Raw genomic sequence first — 21,832 nt, 5'->3', positions numbered from 1 at the left:
TGAATCCATATATTATAGATGTTTACGTTGTATTTTTGGCCTGCTTACTGTCTACCAATATGGAAAATAGTGCAGTTTCTCAGGTGTTGCATCATCACTGTGCTTGAATTGAGATATCAAGTATTTAAGGGCGGCTTGGAGTGTGTCACCTGTTTTAATAAGTTGAAGCACGATAAAATGTAATCTCAATCTTACAAGGAAAACTTGTCTCTCGTGGCTTTTGCATACTGGAGGATCATTGCACGTTGTCAATTTCTTGGTAGTATTGGCGCATCCATTCTCGTCCTCATAGCAAGTTACTTCCACGCATCCCTCAAGCCATGTTTCACCATAGGACTAGAAAAAATCATACTCGGTTACCGGACGGTAATTCCCAATGAGAAATAGCCAAGAATGGAGCCACTACAATGGTGCAGGTAATCATTGGTAACGATAAAAATCATAAATTTTGGTGGCTGGCATGCAATCGAGTTAATCAAGCAAGCTACACGACAAGATATCTTTACCAAAAACTCATAATGCATAAAATAAATGCAGAAATTATTCCGACTCTGTGCCATAATATGATGAAGCAAATAATATCAGACATTTATTCACAGCACCAAAATCGCAACCAATAGATATGTTGGTTAAGACAGCACGTAAACAGTTTGGCGCACAAATGATTTTTAATTGTAAAACATGGAACATCTGGCATGTGATGCAATATGCGGTGACAAGGGGAATTATAGTACAGCTTATCATCAGTTATAATTGTTGTGGGGGAATTCGGTTGCATTAGCATTAGTATTTAGGACTTGGGATAATGCAAAGTCTTGGAGCTGGATTCCGATCAAAGTCACACTGATATGATTCCACATATGGCCGAATGCCAGGTCTTTTTGAGTCTGGTAACACTTTGGATTTATTTTTGAAAGAATTAAAAATGTATTTATTTACCATCATTGTACATAATATATATTGTAGTTTTACATATAAATCATTTATACAACTATCATAGATTATCGTGATTTCAGTATGCCAGGTGTATGACTTATGTCGAAATAACTACTGTGAAATACCTACTACTATATGCAGTGAAAGTTCACTGACCTTGCTAAAGAAAGACTAACATATGTTGCAGGATATGTCAATGATACTCAACCATTCCAATTGACAAAAATTCTATGATAAATGCAAAATCAAAAGATGTTCAGGAGGCTACATGAGAATGTGGGACAAATCTATCTTACCTTTTTCTTCCCAGCATTCGTTGAGCACGTATTGGGGCATAGACGATAAGCTAGATGATACAATTATAAATAAGGTACATTTGAGCAGACATCTCTTGTTTGCTTGTGGGGGATGTAACAGCATTCCGGCACTCCATTATATTTTGATACAGCACATTATTAAAATTTGTGAAGTGAAGTTCAAAGCCATAGGCATATATTTACCTGGTGTGGTGGTGGCAATTTCCTCCGTTGGACTTGTTGTAGTAGCAAATAATTCTGTATGATATGGTACACACACGTTTGAATGATTAATACAAAGGATACCGGTATCATAAAATTAGTAGCGACAAGAATGATAAAACAATGATAATTAACAATTCAAATGTAAAATAACTTCACCATGATAAACTCGTTGGTGATGTAAAATTTCAATTCCTACCTGTGATTGTAGGTGTGGCACCTGCAATTTGATAGATGATTATTCGGTAACAGTAATAGTGAAGATGAAAGATGAAGCATAACACACATCCAAGGCCAAGGATGTTAGGACAATTGCTTGTATTTACAGTAGAATAACAGCAATATATTAGATCCGCAGCAGGATCGTAAATAATGAGGTCTGACAAACTTCTTTGTCTCTGCTTTTAACAGTACATTCATATTTCATTGACTCGAACAAGGTTGGATTCAAAACCAAATGGCAAATTGTGATGCAATAATGAAAATTTATAAATAACATGAATGGAAATTGAACCATAGCAACAATGCAGCGTATATAGCAACAAGCAGCTTGAAAAAGTGGTGCGAGTGAGGAACAGAATACAAATACAGTGAAACAATGCAGCAACACAGGAGAAAAATTGCACAAAAGCATGGACGAACAATAGCTAAGCAAAGACAGCTAGTGGGTTGCTTAGTTTAATAAAAGTGGATTCCAAAGCTGTCAAATGAAATACAGATCTACCCTTCACCATGTTTAGTTCACATTTGTCTAAGGTTGAGCAATTTGCACAAAAAAGTGCCTGAATTTTCAATTCTTTAAATTTCGCAAAGCTGAACAGATTTTACTGAATAATGTTTGCCAATTGAAGGCATAATATCAGTAACTGCTAGCATTCAAGTTGATCTTTATCCAGTAGTGCATTTTTGACCACTGACAATGCCTGAATTACGAAATATCCTTATTCACTCTATTGACAACAGTCATCATTTTAGGCAATAGTTACCCAGTCCACCCATTGGAAATCGGTTTGATGATTATTATTTAGGACTACTACATTGGACTACTAATCACACACACCACTCCCATGAATGAACATCGTCCAAAATCGAAAGTAGTGCGGTACAATATATCAAATATATTGTATAATACATACCTGAGGTTGCTTCTGTTGGAACTGTTAAGAAAGTAGATATGTTAGGTTGATATTATTGTTATGTTGCAAATGCTGTACTTGGAAAAGGTAGTTGATAGCTTCAAATGTGCATGGCATGTTTCATCAATTACTTAGCTACCAATTCAACAATTCGATAAAAGAAAACCGTGTCACTAAATCATAGAGACATTGCTTTGTAATTCAAATGCTACAGGAAATCTACTGATGCGTCATTTTGTTTTCATCAATGCAATTATTTTTGGGAATATTTATGACTATTTATTCATCAGTTACTGTTGCTTCGGCTAGCAATCCAAATTCAGTCCAAATTTTATTAGAAAGTTGGGTCCTTCATCTCCATACTACAAGGTAAAGCATATACATTGTACAATATGCGGTGGCTATTGCACAGTACACATCTGGTTTTAATTTGTTCTTTATAATTGAGATCCAAAATTGTGAGAAGTAAGATAGTTTACCTCAGGCAAATGTGAAACAGCTAAAATCGAATTTTGCGAGCAAGAAAGCGATATATTTTCTAATGGCAGAGCTACCTATTAACAAGATTAGATTCATAAAATGCGTCACGATGGTATTCCGTAAATATTCCATAAATGTCATACAAAAACTCGTCTCATCGTATGACTTGTTAAAAATACAAAACTTTGGCCAAATGAGAAAAATATCAGAATTTTCCTGCATCGCAATGTATGTAGTCGAACACTCAAGCAGTCGAGTTCATCACAAGCATACTTTGAATGATATACTTAATTCAATTCGGAAATGGTAATTGCATGTACTTACTGATATGAGTAGGAGCTTTTTCACACAGACAATCCTTCTCTGGGACGCACGTTCCATTCTTAGGCTCGAACACTGTACCATTTGTGCAACTGGAAAAAGAATAGATATCGATAACAGGATTCAGTTTGCGGTGTTTGATGAGTCCTTGAATAATACTAATAATATGTTTTGGTTCATTATTCAAAAATTCATAATAAGGGAGAGAGAAGATAAGGGGTATTCTTTTTCGCCTGCACCATCGGGATGCTTTGACGACAGAGATGCGATACAGCCTTTATAGCAAGGTCATCTAGTCTGCACCCCGTTTTTTCTCCTCCATGCTATCGGTGATTGCTGAGCGCCTAGCAGGATAGCCGCGGATACCAGTTTTTGAGTCTTTGGTCTTACCCGGCCGGGGATCGAACCCACGACCTGCCGATCAAGAAGCCGAACGCATCACCATTACACTATCTTGCTATGGTACTATGATTATGGATCAAATGATATTCAAACTTTGCTGTCTATGCTTGATACAAAAGGATGATCAGAGAGAAGTGATATCCACCTTAATATACATACCGTTTCCAACATGGGTAGAAACATGACTTGGCCATTGCAGCGAAACCATGATAACTTCACAAACAAATGAGCACACTATGCTGAACAACAAGAATACCTTGGGAAGCAGCCTTCGAAGCAGCCTCTTGCGCATCTGCTGCAGCAAGTCTTCACACAAGGCTTGCAAGGATCGTATTTGATATCACACAAATTCGAATCAGGACTGGTAAATTCGCGGCATTCGACAGCTGCAAGGAAAACGTCAGTGATATTGCTCTACAATTAGAAGTAAGAATCACCATTGTACTCACGGCATCCTGTCACAAGTCTCCAATTGGATATGGCTCCTTTCCTACCACAGGCCTCTGCGTAGGCCTTTACTGCGGAGCAAAAGCATTCGCACTGCCCGCCAGTTTCGCAAGTGCAGGTTTCTTCGATACAAGTGGCGTAAAACGGTTTCGGATCGATCTTTGAAAAGTGCGGGGCATGTTGTTATTTTTAGCAGTCGATATAATGGAACGGTGCAAATTTTCAACTTGTCTATGTGTTTGAGATCAGCCTCCTCATGAGGTAGAGTCCATCTCGTTTTATAAGAAAATACACAGTAATCATATTTTCTTAATCACGGAATGCAATTATGTGAATCTATCATACTGATTCACAGATTTTACCCATGCTGTGGCACACTCTTGGCATATTTCAGTGTACACTGTGAAAGGCTTTTCTAATATGAATTCCAATTTAGTTTACTGACACTGAATGCGCAACTGGGTATTTGCCATTAATACTCCCCCAATATTTTTGCATCACCCAAACCTCCTTCAGTGTATTGAGACGCTCTGAGGAAATAAAATCAATCATCATATAAATAATAACGTATTTCTAACAACAGTCAAAAGTTCAGTTGAAGATATTTTTTTTTTCAAGCTCAATAGAACGGATTCTATAACAGACAATTCATATAATACCATGCATTCAAAATATCTTTCCACTATACAACTGTATTTATTGATAGTACATTGACAACTATGTTATAAAATATATGTTTTTCGATGTAAAATTTGGTATAAATTAATATAACCGATCACTCTCAGCCATTGAATGAATGTTTGATATGCTACAAGGGAATTCAAACTCAACAATACTAACTTTGCGATGGCATGCGGCGAACAAGGGTCCATTGAGGACGTTGCATTGACGTTTAGCATTCTCCTCTTGGACCGGCTTCCCATAGCAAGAGCTAATTTCCTCTTTCGGGAGCTGTGCACAGTCCTCTGACCGCCATTGGTTAATGAAAGTAATTGGATCGCTATGGCCATATTTGGTCGTAAAGTCGTTTGAAGAAGATCCATCCAAATCCCCACAAAGACCACATAACTTACGGCCATACTTTGAGTTGGCAATCTTTAAAATGATAAACAAATGGACGAGTGAGAGACGTATATATCGATCCAAAATTTGTGTGTTTGAGGAATATCGCCAGTTTTACAACAATAAAATCCAGACATTTTGTCAGCTATCTCAAAATGAGAATACAGGAAACAAGCAAACAAACTTGAAGGCATTGAGAGCAACTAAATATGGACTCACCGAGACATTTTTCGACACTTCAATCGTCAAACTGGTTTTCATGTCATATCTTAATTGTATATAATAATCGAAAAAGTATTCAGCTTCTACGACTTGATAGAAACCAAGGTTCATCTTTCTCGAAGACATTTCATAATATCGAGGATTGTTGATACCGGAACGAAGTTCTTGTATCTCACTCCCTCTTGCAAGGATGAACTCATCGTTCTAAAAGAATGGAAACCATATTACCAAACCAAAGGAATATTCTTACAATAACTATACTCCATAATTGTAACTAGCGATCAACTGCATGGAATACTGTTGTAATACTCCATGATATAATTGGCTAAATGAAAGTTCCATAGATTGTATTGGTGACGCTATAGTAGGATTACCATATTTCGAGATACAAAAAAAGGACACATCTCACACACAAGTTACAAAGGTTACAATAGCGGACAAGAAAACGGATAACTTGGCAGCTATTGTGATGAAAAGGACGAATTGAAAAAGAAGAGGACATTTGGGCATCCTGAGAGGATATTTTACATTTCTTGAAAAAATAGGACAAGTCCTCTTAAAAAAGGACAGATGGTATCCCTACGCTATGGTATGCTTTTATAGCGTGGTCTAACCCAAGTTATGGTGAACTGAGATTTCATCCTGTCCTGAGATTATCTTTCCACATAGCAACATCTCATCCCATCTCAACTTGAGTATCTTGATATAGCAGCGATAAGAAATACAAGTACTATGCTATAATGTACAACATAACATAACATGAATATGTTTATGCTCAGTGACATCTCTTTACATGGTGATTCAGGCAAGGGTATCTGAATACCAAGTTGATATTTTCCCACAACAACAGTCGTTTGATTTTCAAAATAACAATTATACCCAATCTGGTTATCCTTCTACTACAATTTAAAAAATCCAGTAAAGTGGGCTTTCCGTGTTGGCTCAAGGTGCCTGACAATGTGAAAAATAAATAAATCAGATCTTGAAAATGTTATCATCGCTGCTGGTGCAAGTGACAAACATATAGATAAATTTGCAGCATTATCTCAAGTCTGTTCAGGCTTCCTAACCCATCGATGAATTCCTTCAATATAAGGGATTGCAACAAAATGATACACAGATTTGCTTCATCAAGATGACGAACGAATTCTACTCGCAAAAGCACAAGAAAACACATTATTATTCAAGTGGAATTACCCAGAACTGGGATTGCATTTAAAACAAACGGTGTTTTAAAACACTTTGTTTAAACATGTTTTAAACAGTGTTTTAAATAAAGGCCTTTTTAAAAAAATTGTGTTTTTTCAAGTTGTAAAATTATGCAATAATTGTGTAAATACTTACCAAAAAACATGTTGCATGAGCCTACGGACAATTACCACCCGATATAGCCGACAAATATCGATATAGGATGGTTGGAACCCGTAAAATAGTCGGTTCAACATTAATAGTACTGATATCTCGTCAAAGGAGCTATATTTACCCTATATTTGCAAATGTCAATGTTAATCAACTATGATGTCACAATTGAATATTGGTGACGTCATGGATTTTAAAAAAACATGTTTTAAATTAGGGCCTTGTTTAAAACATGTTTGTTTTAATTTGATTTTTGTTTTAAATGCAACCCTACCCAGAACAGTCATGATGGATGTTTTGATGGACTTCTGAATGGTGAGACTTTTATAAAAAGCAAAGATAATAAAGTTCATCCTATTTGTATGTTATAACTATATAGCAATAGATCGAAATCTTACTCCAAATCGTGCATGAATAGTAAGGTTGCACATCTTATATCCTGTGTCTTTGCAAGGGTGGCTTTGTGCGTAGATTTCAAAATAATTTAGCCTATCCGGCGACCCGGGACACTTGTCCGTCATCATCACATATTTGCATGTCCCACGAGAGTGAAAACGGCTATCGTCAAACGTCTTATAATAAGAGCCACTGGTGACAGAGCAACTTCTGGTACACAAGTTGGTTCTGGTGCATTTCCACTCGCCATGGTTGCATGTGCTGTGAAAGATGAGATTCCGAATCTTATTATCAGTAATTTTATAGAATAAAAATACCACAAGAATTGCGATGGATTGAAGTGGAGGAGGGGTGAAGTCAACCAGTCACACACATATTTTGGCATACAAATGCAGCATTAAATTCGAGAAACATCTTTTAAGGAGAAATCATCATAGTTAGTAGCCTATATCCTACTAGCCTGGTATGAATAATGATGTATTTCATGGGCCAGATAACCGTAGATATGGACGTGAAAATGACATGGCGTCACACATACATTGCCATGTATTGAAGACATATAATATCGCAACGGTACAGTAAACCAGAGAAGTATTTGTGGTTTACACAAAATTGCCCCTGCCGTAGAAGAGTATTCAAATTGGTCAGGTGTTACTGGAAATCCAATTTCATAACTGCTGGAATTAAAAGCAGAACAATTCCTCAACATTTACATTTTCAGTAAATTGAATCCATGGTGGTGGCAACTGAAGGCTCAGCATGATTCAGTTAATCTTTTATCACATTCAAAGCGGAAACAGGTACGCACCATTGGCTACAGTCATCGATTACTTTTTCGTTATGGGAGTAATCTTGTCCTTCAAATGTACATGGGCATTCTTTCAGTGGCAGACATCTACCTTTATGCATGTATTTTCCTCGGGGACACCCGCAACCTGAGAACAACAGATATATATATATATACCGGCACCGAGTCTCTCTCAATCCATCATAGACCTCTCATAGGGAAAGTATCAAAAAATTCTCTCAATCAAATACTGCTGATGTTTGCAACTAGAGCACTGACGATGTGTGTCTCAGTAGAAATATTCGTATTGGCCAAATCCAGTTGATACTTATTTGCCTGTCCAATTATGGAATTGTTCAAGTTGGACATACTTTCATATTTATAAGGACCTTGAGATCTCACTTTCAGAACACTAATAAAAAAAACTTTTGAACTGAAAGTACTGGTAATTCACTTAGTTGGAGTTTGATTGTAAATGAATGATAAATTGAATGATAGGATACATGTTCAAATTAAAATGTCACAATTTGGCATTGGTAGACAACACTGGGTTTATCGGCAAATCTATAGTCTATTATGTTGGTGATATTGGTATCTGCTCATACAGAGAGACATCATTCAAACAATAAAATATCAGTGCAAGTATTCACCACAATGTTTAATATGGAATATAGGTACAGCAAAAAAGTAAGGGGAATGTTTGATTTCCATGCCAGCTTCAGCGTAAAGCTGAATATCAAGCGAAATTAAAACAGAATAGGAAAAGAACAATTGATAAGGTTTGATGTCTTGAAGCTATTGAAAACTGATGAAAAACCTTTTGAAATGTGCACGTTTCTATGATACTCTGGATTCAAGCATGGACAAGTCTTGCAGTACCTGAAATACAGGCTCCAGCGCAATCTGGATTCTTATGCCCACACGTCGGTTGGCAATTGGCTCCAACACCGCCCTTGTCGCAATCCTTGTACACTAGTTCTGTTCCACATTTAATATCTATAACACAAAATCAAACAGTCAGTCATATTCAAGGTACGTTGAGAGTCGACCATTCTTACTCTTTTCCGCCGAGCATGTCGCCACACCTTTAATGCAGTCACTAAAATGAGAAAGTTACATGTATATGTATATTTCACTATTGTGCAAGAAAATGTATTGCCAGAATGTAATTTGGAGTCTTCATATGACACATAAGGGATCAGGGTATAGACTTGGAGTCAAAGCAAAAATGTTCCAACCAACATATTGGATAAAATATATACCGTAAAACTGGCGATCTTAAGATACTTATGGGGGAGTCAAATGGTATGTGGTCAAGGAAGTCATAAATGCTAATCCAGTTGAAGTAGGCAAGTACAATATACCAGTTTGTGTATTCGCACACCGCAACCTGCGAAGACTGTAGAGTCGCAAAATCCAACAAGATTTGGGTTCACCGAAATATAGTCTTACATATAACTTTAAAGATGTGATAGTAATCACGAAGATACCAACCAATCTCTTTGATTATACACGAAAATGCCTCCATTCTCTCTCCATTCACCGCCGTAATAACAGCCGCAGCTACTTTTTTCAACGCATTGTCCGTTTTTATTTTCAAACATCCCTGTAAATCAAAAGAAGTACAAATAGAAATTACTATTACGGTTCCCACAAGCTACTGAGAATGTTTGTTCTGTATGGCTATTGACACTAGAAATATCAATCGGCAAACTGGACTGGAGGATCACAGAATCACAGAATTAGCCTTCAAGTTTGATGTCCAGCATGATATAAAACAGTGATGTGATGTAAGATAGATGTAAATTAAAACCATTTATCACTATCTGTAGTGAGAATTCTATTGTATGCATTGCAATCAATGTCCCTAACATTGTAGACCAGTTAAAGACCAGTTATGAAAAACACAGTCCTGTGCGCAACTGTAATTTGTGATAGAGAACAAAGCTTGGAGCAAGTAATCGGCCAAATCCACATGATCAAAAATCAGAACGCTAGCTAAATTTACATGCATGGGTTTTACCAGTATATGCACATGGTTACACAGTTGCTTGTAAAGATGCTATGGGAAGCAATCTATGCATAATATACCAAGTGAAATATTAAAGAGAGGGTTGCATTGATTTACAAGAATTGCACATCACTTAATGCGTACATAAGACATGAGTGCGTAGCAAAAAGGAATGTACGAGATGCTACTGAAAGACAGAGAGATCGTTTATTTCAGTGACAGCACAAATGAATCATATATATAAAATATACAAATGGAATATGTGAGTTTAACGTGATGACGATATTCCAAGATGTATGCAAAAATGCATATGATAATAAAGTACACCACACCTATTTAGTTAGTGGTCAACTATACCATAACAGCAATTGTTTTATCGATATATAAAATTAACGGGTGATCGCATTAAGATACGCCATGCGCGTGATATACATTGTGAATTATGCAACATTTATGCTACCTTGTGGGCATACGCATCCTTCGGCTTTTGGATCATTCTCTTCGCATGTTTCGTTGGTGGTAATACCACGGCACGATCTACCACAGGAACTGGTCCACGGTTCATACACCTTGCCGTTTTTACATTGGACATCTAATTGAAAACATCGGTATTATTATTTGAAATAGGGTCGCAAAGTATACAATATTATTGAGGTATGTCCGCACTTACTGCAAAAAGTACTATTCCTCCAAATCGGAATGTGGCCTTTCAATGAACACAGCATCGCGTAAACCGAGAGAACTTTACAAATCTCGGCTTGCTTTGCTGGGCCGTAGGTTGCACACGCGGTCTCGTGGCAAATGCTCTTCATTGGCTGTTCATCGCTTGAGACGGCGAGGCAGCTTTGGAATGCTGGATCTTGGTAAATGGCTTGATGGCACGTGTCTCCTGCGTGGGAGATCATGGTAAGATGCAACTAATATTATGGTTTGATCTCGAGAGGCGTCTTGTATATTTATCATGGATTCACATTCAATTTGTCTCGGACCCTAATGTGGTAGGTTGAAACTTCTGCAGAGAGGGCGATAAGAAGTTATAGATATGACACAAAAATCACTTAATTCCAGCGTAAACGAAGTACTTCTACTTTTTTGAAGTACTCAAGTAATTTTTGATAACTTGCACTAGTTACTCCAGTGGTTTTAGACTACTTTCACTTACACTGGAACACTTTAATAAGAATTACTTGGTCTTTACACTTGAGATTTTTTGGGATAAGTTTGCATCACATGTCTATGAAATCGTCATAAGAACCGCTTGAAATAACCATCGCAGTAATTACAAAATATGTTTCTGACATTTTTTCCTAATTTTCACGCCACAAATCATTTTGCGTCATCTTGCAACTTCAAAAGTAGCTACCACCGATTAACTGCAAAATTAATGTAAAACGTCGACAAAATCTACTTTTCAAAACTTGAATACTTTTCGGACCTTAAATTATATACTTGCACTTGACACAGTTACGATGAGTCTAAGAAATCGCTACTTGTACTTGTAATTGAGTCTAAATGTACGGCGTTATTTCCACTTCTACTAGAGTTTGGCAACCACTTTCAATAACTGCATAATTCAGGGAATATCAAGTCGCAGCTTCAGGACGTAACCCTAGTGATTGCAGTAATTCAGATTGTTCAAAAAAACACCATTGCCCATGATATTATCGTAATTGTATGCCAAAGTGCACTGATTGAAATGATTACACTCTTTAGAGGGATAATCGTCCGCAACTAGTAGATTATCCCAATTGAGTGTCAGCCGAAAATATTCGGGTCCATTTCAATATGAATATACCATTCAATTGTATGTTGAAGTTCTGTACCTCCAAGAAACTCTTCAAATATTTCTTTGTTCATCATTTGTCATATTATCAATACTTCGTCCCACTTACTATCTCCATCTGACAGCTTGCATGTTTCAGTGGTAGCAACAGCGGGAGCCGCACACTGTGTACGGGCTTCCCATGACTGGACAAACAGTGCTGGGGTGTGTTCAATGATTCCGCTAGGGGTCAAAAACTCATCGGTCGTTTTGTCATTGAAATTGCCGAGAAGTCCGCCGATTCTTCCTGCAAAGTAAAACCAGATTCTCTATACGACATTGGATTGATTATTATTATCGCGGTATGTCTGAATATTTGAGTCTTTGTGAATTTTTATCCTATTCCTCTCCATCTTCCTCTCTCATGGGGATATGAACAATTACAATGCAAGTTTGTCATTCTCCTGCTAGTATTTCATGACCGTGAATAATCCGTCAATTCTGTTGCAACATTCGCGAACATTTGTTCATAGTAAGTTGATAGCTGTTTGGATGGTGAGTAATTAATGGATTGACGAAGTTTTATACCTGCGTATTTCCAAGTCTATGTCATGCAGAGTGAACCTATGTGCCTGAGATCAATAATTGTACTTGAACTAACTCGAGTGAACTTTCATATACCCCTTCAGTTCGGATATCACCAATGACAATACTAGTCCAGGTCAATTCCCACAGCTACGTCATGCAAAGGAGACCAACTTATCTCCAAGTACACAGCTAAGCATATTTAGGACCATAGGCGCCGACTTTTATTTTTGCATGGGGTGGCGGCAGGCGCGTAGCCAGTGGGGTGTCGAAACCCCCTCCTTTTGAAACGCAAAACCCCGTCCTTTTGAAATGACCATTCTGATGCTAATATTCAGTTGCATTCAACAACTCGTATAATCAGTGTTACCGCGGTCGCAATCAATTAGCGAGATTCGTCTGTGCACGCAACGCGATCTCCCGCTGAGATCATTGCGAAATTAGGTTATTGATTGCCGAGCACTCGGCATTCAACTCTGGACTGAGCACTGAGCAGTGACAGGGCACAACAATTCTGGAACACGAAAGACAGACAAGAAATATGATTACAAACGCGTGCGGTCAATCAGTAATTATACCTTACCTCCAACACAATGAGTTTTTACTCAGTATTGAGTAGATCGCATCGCGACAATTGGTTGCCGATCAACTTTGCGCTCAGAGAATATTTATCAAAAAAATGGTTCACAAAATATTTTAAACGCGGCTTGCGGCCCTCATCGATGCAAATATTGCACTTTAATTTGTAGAAGGTGACCGTATATTTGGTCGTCAGATCGCGATAGGAGATGGTGTTTCTCAGAGCACGCGATGAAATCTAAGTTTCTAGCGATGAGGTCGAATTTTTACATCTCATAACGATCGTTAGTTTGCTGAAATCAGCATCAGTACGCTGTGCGAAAAACATAGTAGTGATCAATTTTATTGGACTGTAAAATCGGCCGGCAAGGTTGCGATGATACCGAAATTGCAGACATGCCGCAAACCCGCAATAATTAAAATAACATGGTGCGCTAGTCATACCTAAATGCCCAGATTCGGCAATGGCAACGCGCACGATTTGTTCAGACGCGTGTACAAGTTTTAATCAAAAAGATACATAAACACAAACAATATTACACTCAGAGATTGTTACTGCATGCAGACGCGCTAAATCAAACCACCGCCGATAGTGCACATGAGATATCGACGACCCATTTCGCATACAAATGATTCCCGCTAATTTGCAGGACTCAGCATCGATAATACGAATTGTGAATTGACATTTCAAAAGGACGGGATTTCTAGTTTTAAATGAGAAAATCACTGGCTACGCACGTAGTGTTTTAATACCGACAACGCGCTGGTTAATATCAGCCCGGAGCCTACGGCCTACGTAGGTCCCGATCAGCCAGCCGAATTAAATCGTGAAATGGTGCGATTTTAATTATCAAGGTGTTATTGCAGCAAGAGCAATATGGGCGCATGCCGCCACCTTATTAATGCGAGTACAAATCCCAATGGTTTGAAATTTGTTCCGCGATATGGTTGTGCCCGATAGAGTCCGTCCAGCAATGAAGTCTATTGGAACATAGAAGGTTCCCGCTCAAACTAATCGATTAAATTTAGAATTTCCGCCACAGAGAATCTCTTGTTGCATCAATGTTTGACAACGTAATTCAACGCCGTGCACTGCACAATGCGCAGTATTAATAACAAATTAAAGGCTGACAAGTGACATCAAGAAAATACGAATGTATAAATCAGACAAGAATTAGTAGCCTACAGTTGTTAGCAAACGAGAAAGCGCTCCTAATCAGTTATTCCTCAACTTCCGTACAGCACAATGAGGTTCCGAGTCTAATATCGCGACAATTGTTTGCTCATTATAACAACGGTTGAGCTGCGTTGCTGCATTTTCCGCTAAAAGTCAGAAAAGCCTTGTTAGAGTAATGAATATGCACACTTTGCGCAGGAATGTCTTTCTATTCGCAGGCATACACAAACACACTTTCCTATTCCTCGCTCCAATTAAAAAGACTATCACCAAACTAACTCAAGAATTAGTTTGTAAACGAATATGCGCGCAAATACAATTTAATTGAGAGAAGTAGAACGTGAATACGTTCGTCTGGTCAAGAGAGGAGCTGTTGTTTCTCAGCACAAGCGTGTAGAAATCGACGCCGTCAATGAGGTCGCTTCGATTGTATGATTAGATTAGTGATTAGTTGATTACTAATCACGGATTACACTTTATTGGGGCGTTTTAAGCACTAGTTCGTCGTCGCCGACGAAGCTGAGTATCCAATTATTCACGCGCGTATTGATTATTGGTAAATAGTTGGCATTTACGCGACATCACGGACTCGCTAATTGACAGCGCAGACGGAGGGCGTTTAAGAATTTTGCATGGGGTGGCCGCCACCCCGTAACTCGGCGCCTATGTTTAGGACCGTAACTGCCGCACCCCTAACCCCCCAATTGGGAGGGCGAGCTCGAAGGGGCCCAAAATTATTTCGCGAATTAACATAAATTATAGAGTATTTTTTGAAATTTATGCAACTATTTCAAATTGTTTTCGCGCTGGGCGCGATGTTAAGTTGCCAAGTATCTTGATCATTGGGTACCCTTCCCCCAACAAAAATACGCATGATTCATAGAAACGGGTACTTCGGCGTCGGTCATTACTGCGCCACAACGCACCAAGACATAAAAAGTTATAGGCCATGTAACATATGCGACTCCGAGAAGTGTGCCAGAACGATCGGCAGCGAGAAGACCTTGGCCGAAAAGGAATGCCCTTGCGGAATGCCCGTTTTCTACTTGACATGCTTTGAAAATCGCTGCTGTATAGTTGTGTAGAAATTTTTGTTGTAATTCAGGGGTGGGCAATTATTTCCCTCCTCGGGCCAAATGAGAAGCAGAAAATATGTTGCCGGGTCGAGAAATTTTAGCTGTATTCTCCAGCGTATTGATTTTATTTTTAAATTGAAAGCTTCGCCCTCACACCAGACCCATCAGGATGCATGTTTTTAACACTACTCCTGAGCGAGATTTCTTATACACACTAATTGGCAACGTTTTACGCCCTAATCGCGCTAAGCGCGGAATTTCTCCATGTTTCATGATTCAATCGTTCAATAATATTGGTAATTGCATACATATACGTATATTTTTAAATCTCTTTCATCCCTCTTACACAGTTTTATCACTAGAGCAGAGTGAGGTGCTGTCATCGAAATAATATTCAAGAGTGCCTGTTGGTTTAATTAATTCGTTACATGTTATTATTTCGTGACCTCAAGTCTGCTACTTGAAAAGATATTGAAATCACCAAAGTGTACCAAACTAAAAGACGCACACGATTCCCAATGGATATTTTTTCATTGGAAAATATTGCCTACGGACAATTGGACATCGTGGTTTTTGGTCAACATGAGAGCAGTCTTTTGGGTCAAGGCTTTCTCGCTGTCGAGCTTGTACTTAGTTAATTTGATCAGCAGTTGCAATTGCACTGGCTTCTCAGATTCCCGTGTTGGCCTAAACTTCCTATATCTTGGTACGACGTGGCGCGGCAATGGCTGACGCCGAAATACTCAATTCTATAACCCTCGATCTCGAAATCGCGCCTAGCGCAAGAAAAATTTGAAAGAAATTGCATGAATTTTCAAAAAATACCCTATAATTTATGGTCATTCACAAAATAATTTTGGCCGCCCTTCGAGCTCGCCCCCCAATTGGGGGTTTGGGAGCGGCAGTTACGGTCCTGGGGATTCCTTAAAGCTTATTGTCTTGGTAGCTGGTTTACGAGAAGTGTGCAGCTTGCCGAAATTGCCTTGTTGTTAAGCCAAGCTTGCAGTTATTCCGAAATTCGCCGTCCCTTGATCGAGTGTAGGCCCTATGTCTCCGTGTTTTTGTCATGGAACCGACTTGGATTCTTTGAACACGGCGGCGTGCTCGGCATTAACTACTAAAAAGACCGGTAGTAATCAAATATTTAGTCCTCCGAACCATCTTTGAATTTCAACTTTCGGCTTTCTTTTTTGGCATCCTTTGTGCATGGGTGGTGATATACTCATAGAAATCACGGACAGTGAATGACTGGTTAAGGATTTGGAAACACATCACGTAACAATTTGAAACACAGACCGTGTAATTCGTAATGTGACAATGGCAACAAAGAAGGTTTGGTGACTTGTTGTGACTTTAATTGTAAAGGAATAATTTGCTACATTGACTTCACTTTGAATCTGGATTCGGCACGTGAGGTACGTATAGGCTGCGTAATCACGGCATGTTAATGAACAGGCTTGATAGAAAACGAATATCCGGTTCAGTTAATACATCCTATGGTTTTAGTCCACGCAGCAACATTAAAAAGTAGGTTTTATATTTTCAATTTCAAGCAACCTTTCGCGGGCCGCACTTCGCCCAGGCCTGTTGTAATTTCTACTTCTACTTAAGTAGTCTGAATTGCTTGAACCCCGACGACTTGATAGTAAAATACCCACGATATACGAAAAAGTATCTTGAATACAATGGAAGATATGGTTTCATAAAAGTATGTAAATAAACAGATTAAAACATATTTGCTAATTTTTGTCATAATACCCAAGCAAATCTGGCATACGGACTGACCTTTCATCGAGTTGGGAATAGTGATCGCCGCTAGACCTTCCGAATTCCATTTGACTTTTATGTCAAGAGTCACCATGTTGATCAGATAGTACGACGACGTGAGACGATGTATCTCAAGTTTGCCCTCTGAGATCAGAAATAGCGTCATAAAAAGGCAAATTCAAGTCTTCAAGCAAGATTCTCTCACTTTTGATGAAAGGCATGTCCACATTTAGATCATCAACGCTGATGTGACCTTTGTAAACCAGCTTGACGGTGGGAGTCACTGCCGACGAGATGATGATGTTGCTGCAAATTATCGGTGTATAACAGCATTAACAGGAAGTGTCATTTTGCATTGCAGGACTGCATCGCTAGCTACGACACAACCCATATGGGATATGCCTGGGTTGTATGTGGTAAGATACCTCTCTCCTTTTTCAAAATCTTGAAAATGTATATTAATTGTTGACTGCTAATTCTAATTGTTCATTCCTCCGGTTATTTTGGTAGGGAAAATGCTGTGAATTATCTTGGAGGTCGAAAATCGTCTTCAAAATGTTGACATTCATACATTGAATTAGCATCCCACAATTAATAGTGTCAATTTAGCCAGGGATTTATAGAAATCCCTGAATTCAGCAAACACTTTCGTGAAAAATACCCCTATTTCCACTTCAACGTTTCTGTGTCAGTATTTCTCTGGTATAGCAACAATGATTTCTTTGTCAAGTCTGTAATTAACAAGTCTGTAATTTTCGTCATGCCAGCAAGCACATAGCGCGCCTGGAAAACTTGAATAAGAATTGGCAACGCTCGGATGAGACAGAAAAGCACATGCAACGAAGCGCCTGTAATCCTGCATGTCATATGACAAGGCAGTTTTCCAAACCCTCGACTTCGTGATAAATACAAAGAATGGACTTGTTTGAACGTCTCGCTAGTGATTCAACAAACACAATTCACTGTTTCCATTTTCGATTGTTTTATTGCTCACCGTGACTGACGTTACAATATATTCTTGTAGGCCTATGTTAAATCAGTATACAGGCAGTAACATATGCCGTTATCTGTTTATCTTCAGCACACATGCCATAGCCATGTCATACGTTCAGCAGGCCAGCAGGATTCGCACAGTGATTTTGTTTGGTGCGGCCGTTCGTCAAAATACTCGATTTTGGATGAACTGTGTGACAAACTAAAAATGACTCGAGTTGAGTCGGGTCCAGCGTTGAAATCAGAGAAGGACTCGCGCCTCGGAATAGTGACTTGGTAATCCTACGGACGCAACAATCTATGAATCTGTCATGGGGAATAGTAATATATCAAAATGCCGTAGCTTGGGTTACGTGGGATATATCTAATCAGGACAGTATGGAAACCATTGGCATTCTGTGGCGACCCTGGCGTATATTTGGTTAAATCCTAAGTATTGTTTGTTCTCTTTATCCATGTTATTATCAGTTGCGAGTAAGGTAGAGGTACGCTCCACAGCTGTATCACCAATGGATTCTTCGGCGATTGGAGGTTCTTAACCAGGGGTCCGTAGCCCATTCGTGGTACGAAGCACCCCATCAGGGGGTACGAGATGCATTGTGGAAATAGGTCTATATGCTATGGAATATTTTCTGGGCCAATTTATTCAACTGGAAATATTATTAGCGCCATACACTCGATTTTATGCGAATGGGCTTTCTGATTTTTGTATAGGTACCATCAAAAGTTTTGTTGAAAATGGACACGGGCACGGGAAATCTTATAGAAAGCACAAGGGTACGATAGCTAAATAGGTCAAGAAACAATGCTTTAACTATGGCACAATAATGAGTATATTTAGATTGTTATTAATCTGTTCCAATATTAATCGAAGAAATATAACGCTGGTTTAGTTTGACTTCGGCAATGAAAGTAACAATAACATACTTATCACGACTATATCAGAAACCCGGATTAGGCTACACCGCTCACATGCTCTGATATCAGATCAATCTTTAGTAAATTTTAAAATATTCTACATAAAATTGTGGCACGTCAAAGTTCCACTATAAGCTGCAATATTATAAGCCGACAGCTGTTACGATGTCATCATCCGTCCTCTCGCATGATGTCTATAACTCATTATTTTAGCAAATTATGCCCAGCACCAATATATTTTTTCTCAAATGTTTGAAAATGTCATTTTTTCGTAACAAGCGGGAATAGTATAATAGTAAATTAGATTGTCGCGATGTTTGTGAAATGGCTGTCTGCAAGGTGTCGTCAAAGAAGGCCTACTTCGATATTATACATTGAATACCCCTATCATTGATACTGCGGCCCGCGGCGTCATCAGAAATTAGGAAATTGGCCCGCGAGCACATTTGAGTTTGAGACCTCTGATGAAGAAGATATTACTCACTCAATGCAAGTATGCGAAGCTTCCGTTCCGCACTTTTTCGTTGTTATTATCATTCTCACAAAGCTGGGTGAAGGTCCACGCATAAGTGTGAAGGAACACACGGCATCGTACGTGTACCACAGCCCATCGAAAGTTAGGTAGTGCGGTTTTCCAAACACCAGCGCAGTGCCTAGGCAGTTTTGAAACAAGAATAGTTAGTACGCGGAATAAGCATCACAGCACACAAAGTACAAGCTTACCAGCACAGGGCTTTGATCTGCATACAAGCGCACCGTTCAAGCATTGACTGAAATAAAGCGACGATATTATGATACAATATGCGACCGTGATTTGGAAACTTCAATTGCTAACGAGCTGCTGGTTATGAAACATCACTAACGAATATGTTCCATTTACTTCCGGTATATTATCACACAGTGGGTCCATACTAACACACATACAATGAAAGGTTCTTAATTCGTACGAAATTGATTGCAGAATTGTAACTATTCACATATTTATTCAATTTTCCCTGCAGCGTTTTGTATTTTATATTTTAGTTAAGAAATACAGGTACAACGAAATGTTTCATGATCATGGGCTGCGCACGATACCAGACAACGCCTTTCAGCGACGAAAGAATCCATATTGGGGCTATAGCGAGACACGGTACTCGCTGAAAGACTATCACCACACAATGCTTGATCTTGTGGGGATGCCTCAAGCCGTTTTCTAACCGCTTCGGTCTTGACAGTGTCTGAGTCATTGCACGTCGTAGCAATATTCCCAATTGCCTATTTACTATCTCGGTGTATTCTCCCTCAATTGAATGCTGTTGCGATCGCTAAAGCTGATGCAGCTACCGAGGAATACTGATGTTGGGCACAGTGGAATAGCTTATTTTGAACAACAACATTTTGAAACGGAAATCAAAATGCTTTATGAACCGTTCTTTCTAAATCTCAAATCAAATCGCAGGGCACAAAATATGACCCTGAGGGTCGTGTTTTGATGAACCTTGCTCCAACCAAGGCTCACAATTTCAGCCTATACGTTCTCTCGCGAGCGACGGCATGGCCTTGGAAACGGATATGACTAGATCTCATAAGATCCCAGTTGCCCATAAACAAGATTGACTGAAAGTCATTTTCGCAAAATGTAGGATTGATTTTCAACTTACCAACTTCGACATCTTTCCTCAAACGTTTGGCCCTTGGTATAACTAAGATCTCCAACGTGGCACGGACAATCTTCCTTCGACACGCAAGTGGTGCCGTCCCAGTACGTGTCTGTACAGTGTAAAGTAAGACGTGAGGCATGTAATCCTGGATTATGATACCGTAAGGCCAGAGTGTTTTGTATTTGGTTTATCACGGAGTGATTGAGAAGAGCACACAAGTTCTTATGGCATAGAAACGTGCAATTATATGAAAGAGACCCCAGTTCTCATTAGTTCTACTCTCGGCAGCAGCAAGATCCAAAATGTTGGAAGTTACTTTGGGCTCATTCTATGCTACATTAAAACAGCTTCATCGAGAAAAAGCTCAGGGTAAGGAAAGGTGTCTGAAAATGAAAGACAGCCGAAACACCAAGATTAAACACTGTTGCATCTGACATTAGGACAACGTCGATGTTAATTTGAGAAACCGTATACTTTGTCGTTTCGACACTCTCCTATCACGTCGCATTGTGTCTTGTGTGTCGCATTACATATTGTGTGACTTCAGCGGACAAAAATAATGGAACCACCGGTTATTGAATTATGTTAAGAAATCTGACGCAGAGTAATAATAAGCCCCGTAACATGTTATAATTGCTGTCCGCTGTGCGCTGAAATGATGGGCTATAGATCTAAAAAGCAGTTGCCAGTTACGTATAGCTGCAAACCACTGCGATAATTCGAATGAAACATCATATTACACAGCTACTCAACTATTTTAGCAAGTTTCCAGTTACCAAAGTTTAAAATGTGCCTTGGGGCTGCTCAGAAAAAAAACATATTCTTCAGATTTCACTGGCTACGTGATAAAATTATTATGTCAGCTAAAAAAAAACTGCACACCAAATTGGGCTCAATTTCAACTAGTAGGAGCGAAGTTCTTGCAGTAGAAAATTTTGTATTTACTTCATAAAAAATAAATTAAAAAAATTAAAATTTTCTGCCGGCCCCGGAAAACTGTTAAGCTGTCAGTAGAGACGATGCACACCAAATTTGGCTCAATTCCAACCACTAGAAGCGAAGGTATTGCAGTAGAAAAGTTTGGATTTGAATGAAATAGTATTTACGGTGACTAACTCTTTCATTATATAAAATCATAGAATTAGAAATTTTTCTACTGCTATAACTTCGCTTCTAGTGGTTGGAATTAGCCAGATTTGGTGCAGCTCATCTATACTGGTAGTCTAACAATATTATAAGGCGGACAGAAAAATTT

The 21,832-nt window shown here is 38.8% G+C and overlaps 1 protein-coding gene across 1 annotated transcript in view; it reads right to left on the bottom strand.

Annotated features, from left to right (window-relative positions):
* Positions 1-21,832, bottom strand: part of LOC145458923 (uncharacterized) — a 112,938-nt gene that overhangs the window by 77,612 nt on the left and 13,494 nt on the right. The window contains exons 13-35 of the mRNA XM_080337435.1: positions 20,578-20,686; positions 19,658-19,704; positions 19,419-19,587; positions 17,229-17,329; positions 17,042-17,167; positions 11,970-12,146; positions 10,748-10,966; positions 10,538-10,669; positions 9,561-9,672; positions 9,125-9,165; positions 8,946-9,062; positions 8,088-8,214; positions 7,282-7,540; positions 5,522-5,728; positions 5,081-5,335; positions 4,243-4,399; positions 4,050-4,179; positions 3,395-3,483; positions 2,591-2,611; positions 1,654-1,674; positions 1,437-1,490; positions 1,233-1,282; positions 196-336 (exon numbers count right to left, since the gene is read on the bottom strand). Of these exons, the coding sequence (XP_080193561.1) occupies positions 196-336; positions 1,233-1,282; positions 1,437-1,490; positions 1,654-1,674; positions 2,591-2,611; positions 3,395-3,483; positions 4,050-4,179; positions 4,243-4,399; positions 5,081-5,335; positions 5,522-5,728; positions 7,282-7,540; positions 8,088-8,214; positions 8,946-9,062; positions 9,125-9,165; positions 9,561-9,672; positions 10,538-10,669; positions 10,748-10,966; positions 11,970-12,146; positions 17,042-17,167; positions 17,229-17,329; positions 19,419-19,587; positions 19,658-19,704; positions 20,578-20,686 (2,861 nt within the window). The remainder of the gene's footprint in view (positions 1-195; positions 337-1,232; positions 1,283-1,436; positions 1,491-1,653; positions 1,675-2,590; positions 2,612-3,394; positions 3,484-4,049; positions 4,180-4,242; positions 4,400-5,080; positions 5,336-5,521; positions 5,729-7,281; positions 7,541-8,087; positions 8,215-8,945; positions 9,063-9,124; positions 9,166-9,560; positions 9,673-10,537; positions 10,670-10,747; positions 10,967-11,969; positions 12,147-17,041; positions 17,168-17,228; positions 17,330-19,418; positions 19,588-19,657; positions 19,705-20,577; positions 20,687-21,832) is intronic.

This window comes from Botryllus schlosseri, chromosome 16 (assembly GCF_051294905.1).
Source record: "Botryllus schlosseri isolate E-star chromosome 16, Bs_hap1, whole genome shotgun sequence".
Classification (NCBI taxonomy): Eukaryota; Metazoa; Chordata; class Ascidiacea; order Stolidobranchia; family Styelidae; genus Botryllus; species Botryllus schlosseri.
This window is presented reverse-complemented; position numbering and strand designations above follow the sequence as displayed.